The sequence below is a fragment of the Polyodon spathula genome, chromosome 14 (genome assembly GCF_017654505.1).
Source record: "Polyodon spathula isolate WHYD16114869_AA chromosome 14, ASM1765450v1, whole genome shotgun sequence".
Lineage (NCBI taxonomy): Eukaryota > Metazoa > Chordata > Actinopteri > Acipenseriformes > Polyodontidae > Polyodon > Polyodon spathula.
This window is the reverse complement of record NC_054547.1, coordinates 13,307,966-13,319,394: the sequence shown is the minus strand read 5'-3', so window position 1 is coordinate 13,319,394 and position 11,429 is coordinate 13,307,966. Positions and strand designations below refer to the sequence as shown.

General features: G+C 35.8%; 1 protein-coding gene across 1 annotated transcript in view; it reads right to left on the bottom strand.

Moving 5' to 3' along the window:
- Window positions 1-3,798: 3,798 nt before the first annotated feature.
- Window positions 3,799-11,429, bottom strand: part of LOC121326433 (potassium channel subfamily T member 2) — a 49,549-nt gene continuing 41,918 nt past the window's right edge. The window contains exons 25-29 of the mRNA XM_041269697.1: window positions 10,845-10,928; window positions 7,290-7,418; window positions 5,922-6,222; window positions 5,400-5,481; window positions 3,799-4,332 (exon numbers count right to left, since the gene is read on the bottom strand). Coding sequence (XP_041125631.1) covers window positions 4,224-4,332; window positions 5,400-5,481; window positions 5,922-6,222; window positions 7,290-7,418; window positions 10,845-10,928 — 705 coding nt within the window. The 3' untranslated portion in view covers window positions 3,799-4,223. The remainder of the gene's footprint in view (window positions 4,333-5,399; window positions 5,482-5,921; window positions 6,223-7,289; window positions 7,419-10,844; window positions 10,929-11,429) is intronic.

Here is an 11,429-nt window from a genome sequence, read left to right as displayed (position 1 = left end):
TTTTTGAATGCATTCTTACTTTACAGCATTTTTTCACACCTGCCTAAAACTTTTGCACAGTACTGTGTGTGTGTGTGTGTATATATATATATATATATATATATATATATATATATATATATATATATATATATATATATATATATATATATGATACTGATACTGGTCTCAGGGAGGGAGTTTATTGTAATACTGTAAAGTGTATGCATTACTGAATTGTTTAGTGTTGTACACAACCTTGGTCACAATATTTGTTCAATTCACTTTCCTGTCTGGCATTTAAGAAGTATTTGTTGTTGTTGTCAACTATTATTAAAGACCAATTTGCTTTTATCAGTGTTCATGGATATAAAAATGACAAGAAAATCTAATGGTTTTTGTGGCACTTTTTCCCAAACTTATTACTGCAATAAAGTGAATCTTCTTTGTCATAAATTAGGTTGTAATTTATGCTGCTTACCTCCATTGCTGCAGGTTTTATCACCATATAAGCTCCACTTCCCCTGAGACCTATAAAATGTTATACCAGCACTTTCAAGGCTTTGTTTTCAATTCTCAAAGGGGATTTCCTGATACCTGTCCTTTGAGCCTTCAAACTCAGTTGATGGAGACAGTACTGGGATGACGATAACATTAAAATACAACAAAGTGGTTTGTTAAAATTTGCTGCATTTGCCTTCAGCTTCGAGAAATGGAACCCCAACAGAGACAAAATTCCAACAGAAGGGCTTTTTAGTGTATTCCTTTTGTCTTTTGGTCAAGAAATACTGCACAAAATGATTATACGATGTATGAGGATGACACATGCACAACAAATAGTTCCTCTGGACCATTACTTTACAGCGCTATCCAAAAAGATTGCAACACTAGCACTGCAGTTTATGTAAAACAGTTTTATTGTCTATGGAAAAGTTTTCCAGGTAAATTTCTGGCTTCTCTGACTTACTCAAGGTATACCAGAATTATCCACAGGGAAGCACATAAATAACACATTAAAAACTGTCTGCTATGACCTGCATTTACAGACTGTAGAATAGTTACATTATTTAATGAAATGATGTCGCCTCCAACTGCTTAGCCAATGGTGTTAGTTTTGTGAATAACAGAGGAATTACTTCTTTCAAGAAATGTCCATGGAAAGTTTAATCGACTTTGAACAACCTTGTTCTGGTAAAAAAAAAAAAAAAAAAAAAAAAAAAAAACAATTGCAACTGTATAAATTGCAGAGTGGTTAATTAAAAAAAGAAAGAATATTTTTTGTTTAATGAGAGAAAATTTCTATCTTTGTGCCTGAGGTTATATCACATAAAATACAACATATAAATAGTAAGTGATTTTGCACATATGGTGGTAAAAATCTGAATTCCTTTGGGAAGTAATTGCCATGTGTTTTTCTCAGGTTATAACAACACGTAACCATTTTGTATATTTTTTTTGTTTGTGTCCTAGAGCGATACCCCTGTTTGGGAGTGAGAGGGTAGCTCATCTGCCTTGCTTATCTTTGACCTCTTTGAGAGACTGGAAACCATTTAAAGGCAACTGTAACTGTGAAGGACAGATGTTCATCAGTATTTAAAAGAAACATAGTCATAAAACAAGACAACTGCTTTGTCGAGAATATTTTTTGTATTATTAATAGCATAACTCTCACATTGTTAAATTAAAACCATTTTAATGAGAACATTTGTATAAGGTTAATTTATATAGCTGAATATTTCTTGTTCTTAATGCTATGAAGAGGCAGATGTTGCAGTAAACTACCTCTCTGCATTATATGATTATAATGCTCTGAAGCCCAGTATCCTGGTGATGCCATTGGCATGGTCCACCATTGCTTTGATACGCAATTTTTTATTGTTAGCTGAACTTGTTATCGGTACCGTAACTAACCGTAATGTTAAAAAGATTTGGATCACAGTACCAAATGCACTCTCCAATAAAAGCAATATTCCAATTGAAATGCCTGCAGGGTTTCAGGTTATGATGTGTATTTGTATTCATTATTATTGTGTAAATAATATCAACAATGAGAAATGTTCCACCAGTTTTTTGAAATTTGATAAACCCTTGAGTGACTATTATATCAGCATGAATTCAATAACAATGGTCAATAGGAATGGAATGTAGTAATTTGATGATTATACAGTACTGTGCATTCCTTTTAGGTCTAACCATGGAAATAGCTGGCCTGTTATAATGCACTGGTCATTACTAACTTGGAAGTATGTTTTGTTTTGCTTCCCAGCAAAATATTACCAAAAAAACAAAAAGAAGGATGTCTGCAAGCATGTCTGTTTGAACCATTGCCTTTCGTTAATGCACAAGGGGAATAAAGAGAGCAGATCTGTTTTGCAGAGTGTGGGCGTATTTCATTTAGAAGTTTATGCAATGGTTATGTTCAATCTTGGTTCAATGTAAAGAGGTTTTATACCAGCTAGGCTGCTTTTCAAATCCTGTATAAAGTTTGCAACATACCACACCCTTGTAAGAGCTGAGAGTTCTTTAGCCTGTGCTTGTACCATGATATACTGCAGAAACTTTTTTTTGTTTGTGTATTTCTTAGACATTTAAGATATATAATCACCCTGTGTCAAAAAAGTGGACAACAAAATGTTGAAGTATTCTGTATACAACTTCCCACATTATCAAGAAAATATTTTTTGAAGTTCTATTTTTGTGCTCTTTTAACTAATTGTTAGAGATAGAAAAGTGTTATATAAACCAGTTGCATAACAGAGATAAGGCTGTACTAAACAACAAATCTCTATAAATAGTATGCTGGTGGATTCTAGTAAAAGAAAAAAAATCTCATCAGCATTAAACTATTTATTGAGCTTCATCCTTTCATGTCTGTATTTTATTTTTCTGCATGCAAAAAACAGTAGTTAGATTATAGAAATTGGGGATAGGTGATTTTTTTTTAAGTTTGCATCTGTACTTTCCCATAGTTTATGAAAGTCAACTGAGTCTCTAGTTTGGGTTAAAACTAGTCTCTAGTTTTAAGGAAAGCTTTAAAATAGTAATACAAGCCAAAGAAGCCTTTTGAAAATTGTGCAGTGTATTACCATTTAATGTATAATTATATTTTTATGGAACAGCCCTGCATTTTAGATGCACCGTGGCAAGGCACAGATTGCATAGGATTTCAGATCTGGGGGAATGCCTTCCTTTTATATGTGAATGCATTCGCCCAATTAGATTGATGGCAGTAGTTTGAGATCTGGGTCATTGTGGCAAGCTGGCCTGAGCGGTGACGTCAGACCCGGAAGAAACACACAGCACTGCGAGTGACTGAAAGTGCTGCTTGCGCAGTTTAATAAATTAACAAAATAAAAAGGTTAAACAAACGAAAAACACTTGCAAACAAAACGGCACAGTGGCCAAAACAGATAGACACTAACAAACAGGGACAAACACTCGACAAACAAGTACTGTGCTGGTGCTTCCAGCACGAAATAGCAATTGTTATGTTTCTTTCTTTAATTAATTAATTCATATTATACTCTCTCTCTCTCTCTTTTCTCTTTTTCAATTAATTAACTAATTAATTATTCACTTGAATCCCAGCACGTGAAATAATTTGAGCAATCCCCGTGCTCACATATTATTGCATACTTTATCTGCACGTGGAGTGATTGTGCAATCCTCGTGCCTAAATACAACTATATATTTTAAACACACTTGTGCTAAATATCCCACATTATACCTCATGCAACAATATATATATATATATATATATATATATATATATATATATATATATATATATATACACACACACACACACACACACAACATTAACACACCATACGCAACACAGAAACATAAAATACACACAGGGGCGGGGCACACTGCCACAGTCATGTTCAAACCATTTTAAGCATCATGAATTTTCCTTTTGAAATGCACCTCATTAGGGTAAAACAGTAGCGTGGGAGTAACTTAATAATCTTTGATGCTTAGGCATGCTTATAAATACACATAAATCTTTACCCATGTTGTAAATAACTAATTTTGATTACAGCACAGGGTCTTAAAAATCATACTTATATAGTGTCTAGATCCAGATCTAATATTAGTTGATTATGTATGTCTATATAAAAGTTGCTTTGATTAGTCCTGAACTATATGTACAACATTTTTGTTGGCTATTCTTGTATTCTTCAATACTTGAAGGTAAAACGTTTTCTGTTTTCTTTCAGTCCGTAGCTTATTTGAATTCATCAAAGCTGGGTCTCGTCTTGACCACCTCCAGTGTTATTGCCCACACTACTTTTCCTGCTGATGGGATCCTTCGGAACATAGGCCAGTGGATCAGGACGGATTAAGTATCTGAAGGAAAAAAAAAGTAGCTTAAGGAAAAACTTGATTGATACAGATAAAACGGGTTATCATTACATTGTACATCAGGCAGATGAACTGAATGTGGGTCCTGTAGTGCAGCTGAAATTAATCCTGTACCTGCAACTGCCAAGTTAATCTCAACCTGTCAGCTGGACTGCAGCTCAGATAATATCTTCCAACAACAACAAACCTAGACACAGAGAAGTCACTAATTTTGCTCCATTCAAATATCTGGCACTGTCCAGATAAACTATAAACAGCTCTGTTAATGATGTTTTTTTTTTTTTTTTCTGTAATTATGTATGTGATCCTTTATGAACATCTTTGGACGATTTTCCTAAAATCTTTCTCAGCGGAAGGGTACCCAACAAATCGTTACAAATTCAAGGTTTTATAGTGTTTTTTTAATTGATTGATTTATTTATTTTTATTTACAGAAAACAACGAGAAAATCGTTTTCAATAGCAATAGGCTTTATCTTCGGCTCGGGACCCACACCACCCGTCGAGGTCAACTACCACACGGTAGAGCCTTCACCGAATTGCACTATTGCTTAAGCACAAGCCCTCTAAGCTAACATGGATATAGAATCTTCAAATTGTCACGGTAACAACATTTTGTTTTGAACATCTAATGCAAACCAGCACAAAATAATTTTAAACACACTTTATAATACTATAGAATGTGTAAAAACAACCACAGTTTATATTTTTGGCCTTGAGTTGCCTACTAGGTAATAGCCATTACATCTAGTATTAAAATAAATTCTCGCTGCAATTTGGTTAGATACAAGGGTCCCATTTACCTAAGCTTCTGCAAATGCACAATGTCTACACCACAAAATAAATGAATAGTACAAAGAATTTTCCAGATTTAAATACTATGTGTATGCTCAACTACCTCTACATATAGTCATTGCAAAGAGAAGATTTAATTTTTGGATAAAATCACTGCTTCTAAAAAAATGATTTCAATTTGTTCAAGTCCTAATTATTCACTGAGGGACCCTAGAGGATTATGGTTAATGTTGACAAACTTGTTTCAGCTTTACTTACACAATATCACTCAGCTCGAGTCGAGTGTCTGGAGAAGGGTTTATTAAAATGTATGAGAGCATGTTTTGATGATCATTCATTCCTTCAAGACAAAGAAAAATATTGGGGAGTCAATATTATTGCAAGCACATCATTTTTTATCATGTTTTAACCCTAAACTTATACTTAAAATCATTGTGAGATGGTCATTTATATTCCCTAAAATGATAAAAAATAAAAAAAAACTTGTGCATTGTAGGTGGTTGTAAATCAAACATTATTAGTGCATAGTAAAATATGAATTAAAAAATATTACTCTGTAAGAGCACCTATGTTACAGCATAGTAATAATAATAATAATAATAAAAAAACTAGAAATAACATATTGTATACGGAAATGTGGCTATTTATTTTTTATTCCTATCTGTAGTAAATATCTTGCTGTATGGTACAGATGCAATGAATTTTAATGGATAAGAAAACCCTTTTTGTAAATACTGTATGAGCTACTGTATGTTAGTCCCCTGCAATACTACATCCTACCACAGCCAGCTGTTGAGAGACCAAGATTCTTCATTCGGTTTTTCACCAGTTCAGCCAGTTCTTGTCTTTCAGATCTCTTGTAAAGGCTCATTCTTTGCTTGCTTATTTTCTCTTCTGTTTTGCTGAAGTGTTTTGGCACTTTTCTGCTCAGTCGTCTCGCCCACTGCATGCTTTTCTTTCTCATGAGTGGACGATCTGACTGGTCACTTGATGTTGAGTTACGGTGGTTGTTTCGGCAACCAAAAGTGTCCTTGGTTTCTTTGGTATCTTCACAGTCATCAACGTTAACTGAAATCTGAGACTGTAATAATAACAATAAAAATACTGTTAGGCCAAGATATGTGTTTGTGTTCATTCTGAAATATTACAATGCAGAGTGCCAGATCAGATCCTACCCCCAGTCAGGCACACCACTGCTAAATTCTGGGGTTTCTTTTTATGATTGGCATAGGAATGGACAGCATATGCTCGCGTGTAAATGATCTTCCAAACCATTTATTTTCAGGAAATTGAATATAGCCTCACTTTTAAATTAAACTAATTTTCTATTTAAACACAATCACATGGTTCATGTAGCAAATCCATTTGTTGTATTTTTTAAATGTATTTTAAAATGGTATTTTAATGATACTACTCTTATTCTTGTAAAGAAACATGGTCAACAGGGTGAAGAAGAGGGTTAAATATTGAAATATGATTCCTTCCCTAATGATGAACAGTTTTTTACTCCACAAAAATGTTACAGAAAACAATTTACAGAAAAAAAAAACCTGCGTATGCAAGTAAATAATGCATACATAATGATTTTTTAGTGAGCTGAACAAAATTGACAAGCTTTTGTATGGTCTATCAAGCAGAATAGCTACCTTTCTGCAAGGCTTAAAAAGTTATGCCAAGGACTGATTTTGCAAATGATTTGTTGAAGAATTCATAACATGTCACTATGACAGATGTATATGAGAAGGAAGAAAATATTTCAATTTGCCTTGGTGCAATTAATATGGAGAACCTGTTCGACAAAATAGATGGTGCAAGATCTGCCAACAAAACAGAAACACATTCTTTGTCAAGCTTTCATGCAAAAATGTAGTTAAAAAGTAATTTATCTTGAAAGAAAATGTAAATAGTTTGGTTTTAATATATACTTTTTTTCATTTATAAAGAAAATGGCTTCTGGGTGTAAGACATAGATATACTTGTGGGATAATTTCACGAAACACTGCAGGAAAAGAAAACAAATAGCAAAGAAATTTAGACATAGTGACTGGGAAAATGGAAATATACAAACAGAAAGCACATATTCTTTATACAAAAGAGAATATACATGTTTTTAACAAAAGCAAATGAAAATTAATGCTAAAGCAGTACCTCAGAAGTTGCTAGTTTGTGTGATTCTGTTCTGTAAACTCCGATGGGAATATCTCCTGTAGATGAGCACAGCTTCTGATACAGCCTTCCATATGTCCTGATCCATAAATCATCCTCTGTGATTTTCATCTAGAAAGAGTCCACAAGGCATTTATATCGCTGTGGAAGGGTGGTGGGTAATTTCACTGACTCAGGAGACAGATAGGTGCCCAGTTTTATTTCAGGGGTGTTTGGGTTTCTTTAGCCCGCAGAGGGCGCTGTGGGTCCATGGTCTGCTTACCAACTATGGTAAACAGAACCACGGGAATACCAAGCAATGGTAAACAGTCCAGGCGCACTCGCAGGTGCTTCAAAACAATAGTTCAAAAATCAAAGGCACAAAGAAACAGGGAAAATAAAACATTAACAAAACTACAAAGAAAAGGTGCTGCACTTTGCAGCGATATCCCGGTCGCCGCTGCCCGTGAGACCTGGATTACCGACCTACGCTGCCGGCTAACTAGCCTGCTCGGTTATAATATTCTGGGGTCTGCCCAGACGTCACCACTCGGTCGTCTTTGTGACAGGGTCACACCAAATTTGAGTACAGACAAACGGGAGGTTAATTTAATGAACTAAACAGTGGCAGATCTTAAAACTGCCCTTCAGTATTAAAACCCTTTATTAGGTCACGAGTGGCTCTCCTGGTAAAAGCACGGCTGCATGGTGTGCAGGGTGTCATACAGTGAGTGGAGCGCAGGGGAGCGTCCTGGCTATGCACAATCATTGTTCTTTGCTGGGGATTCCAGAGGGAGCATCGCACTGGCTCTGGTTTTCCCAGAAGCGAGGGAGTCAAAACCAACAGGAACTGTTTCTCCTCATTGCGCTACAGCGGCCCCTACTGGCCAGGCACCTGGTGAGCTCAAGCAGGCACCTGCAGGGCTGATCTTTGTCCTCGAGAGGCTGGTAACTCGCTTACACCTGAGTGAGTTCCTGGGTGTAAAAGAGGAAATAGTCATGTTCATGGGATCGAAGAACGCCCAATGAACCTTCGGTACTCCTGAGCGGTGTGTGGAGTTGCTGTTAAATTGGGAAGAAAATCTGAGGTAATATTGGCCATGTCTTTTTGGGTAAGTCTCTACCAACTTTGCACACCGGCTTGGTGCAATTTGTGCCCATTCTGCTTGGCAGATTTGCTCAAGCTCTCTCAAGTTGCTTGGGAATTGCTTACGGACAGCAGTTTTCAATTCTTTCCACAGACTCTCAATACGATTAAAGTCAGGACTTTGACTGGGCCACTCAAGGACATTCACTTTCTTATTCTCAAGCCACTCCAGTGTAGCTTTGGCCATGTGCTTTGGATCATTGTCCTGCTGAAAGGTGAATTTTCGCCCCACTTTCAAGTCTTTACCAGACTGAAACAGGTTTTACTCTAGTATTTGCCTGTACTTTACTCCATCCATTTTTCCTTCAATCCTAACAAGCTTTCCAGTCCCTGCTGAGGAGAAGCATCCCAATAGCATGATGCTGCCACCACCATGCTTGACTGTAGGGATGGTGTTGACTGGGATAGATGGGCTGTGTTCAGTGTGCACCAAACATTACACTTGGTATTTAAATCAAAATGTTCGTATTTGGTCTTGTCTGACCAAAACACCTTTTGCCACATTTTTGCAGCATCACTCAGGTGCTTTGTTGCAAACTCCATGCAGGCTTTGAGAGGGCTTATTTTTAGTAATGGCGTTCTTATTGCCAACTTGCCTTACAGGCTACTTTTGTGAAGTGTTCTAGATATTGTTGACTGATGCACATTTTCTCCCTTCTCAGCCATTGAACTCTGTAGCTCTTTCATAGTTGTCGTTGGCCTCACAGTGGCATCCCTCACCAGTTTCCTCCTTGCTTGGCTGCTCAGTTTGGAGGGATGGCCTGATGTAGGCAGTGTCTGGGTGGTAAAATGCACCTTCCATTTCTTGATGATTGAGTAGACTGTGCTCACAGGAATATTCAGAGACTTCGATATTTTTTGTACCCTTCTCCTGATTTGTGCATTTCATTGACTTTATCCCTGACTTGCTTTGAAAGCTTCTTGGTCTTCAAGGTTGAGTCTTTGCTTGAAATTCATTATCTGACTAGGGAACCTCACAGAGACAGATGTTTTTATTCTGAAATCATGAGAACTGCTAATATTGCACACTGACACAGGCCATTCAACTAATTGTGTGGCTCGTTAAGGTCATTTTGTGCACCTGAATTAATTTAGGTTTGCCACAGCAAAGGGTTTGAAATTTTCCACGCGGGAACCGTATTTAACTCGTAATCTCTCGGTTCATCTGCAGGAAAATGAATTTAAAAGTCCAAAGGGGTAAAAACAAAAAAAGCACTTCTAAAGGATAAGGCTAGTGAGGGGGGGGTCATTCACTCTGACCCTCTCTGGGGGACTCAAGGATTAATTCGTAAGACTTCAATCAGGTATTAATTCTCTCTCTCTCTCTCTCTCTCTCTCTCTCTCCTCTCTCTCTCTCTCTCTCTCTCTCTCTCTCTCTCTCTCTATATATATATATATATATATATATATATATATATATATATATATCATATATATACTTCTCTTTGTTTTGGGACAAAACCTCTATTAATCCTTCTCGTGTTTCCCCAAGGTTGAGTTATTAACATCAATAAATAAAAAATATAAAGTACTGTGAAATGTGGGCTCCTAAAAATCAGGTTTAGAAATTTTAGGGGAATGTATTTAGATCAGCTACTGTTTAGATCATTAAATCAGACCTCACTGAATGGTTGTCAGTTATGACCAAAGACAACAAATATATATTGGCACAAACCAATGGTTAATTAGGAATATTCAAACAGTTAAACGGATGTGTAAAATACTTACGGGTACCACTGTGTCTGTAAATATTTGAGCAGAAAAACATTTGCTGTTAAAGTGAGTATAGAGATGGACACTAATGCATCACAGCCTGTAAATGTCATCCAACTAAATTAACTAATTTATCCCTCCTACTTACATGTGGTAACTAGTGTTTTTTTGTCCATGATCCCCTGGTGTTACACATCAAATGCCACAACTCTGCATGTAACACCTTTGATATTATAGCAAACCTACAAATTTCTTAAAATCCCGCTGAATATGTTTAGGATGGACACAAAGCTGCTGTTCAGTCGGACTACTGAAAGGAAGATCAGATAAGCTTGAGCACTTAAGCAGGATTAGAGTGTTTATCACTTAAACGCCTTCTCGCCTGTCAGATCAATTGATAGATTGGTGCATTTTTCATTTTGTAAACTTTGTATGGGGTATACAATTTGAATCATGTAACACTAATCTTTTACCAAAAATGTGTTATTCTTTGTTAAAATCAAACACTAAAATTTTACATGAAGCTAAGATGACAATCTGTCCACTTGCTTTGAAATTGTAATATTTTATGTTGTTTTATCTCATGTGATTGGCATCATCCACTATGTGTACATGTAAAAGTAATAAAAATTGCAACACATATCATTGAATTATTAAACCATTTAAAATTATTCCCATCAGGTTCAAATGAAACTTACAGCACAAAGAAACCCAGACCCGGGTGTGGTATCCAAACCCAGAAGCAGCCTTGTGATGGAAATCATATAGTCTTTCACAAAGGACTGCAACGAAGAAGCATTAAGAAAGTGTGTACAGTATATAGAGGAACAATCAAGACGAGTTTACACAATTATAACATAACACTGGTATATTCAAACTTTGGGTAGATGCAATGCTAATTAAAGTGAATTGTCTTGTTGTGAATGGCCTTCAGTCTCACATTAACATCTATTAGTTTTGCTTACATGTTTTTTTGTCATCATTTTAATCCATTATCAATACTCAATGTATTTTGATATTAAGATAAACATTTTAAAATCTCTCTCTCTCTCTCTCTCTCTCTCTCTCTCGCTCTCAATCTCGGATTATATATCTATATCTCTATATATATATATATATATATATATATATTCCATATATATTTGAATAAGTACTGGTTCTAAGGACCTTTCACACTACATTTGTATTCAAATAGTTGTATTTAAATTTACATAACGATGAGGGCAGTTATGTTAAATATCCTACCAAATAATTACACAGTACAATTATGCAATTTATATTTT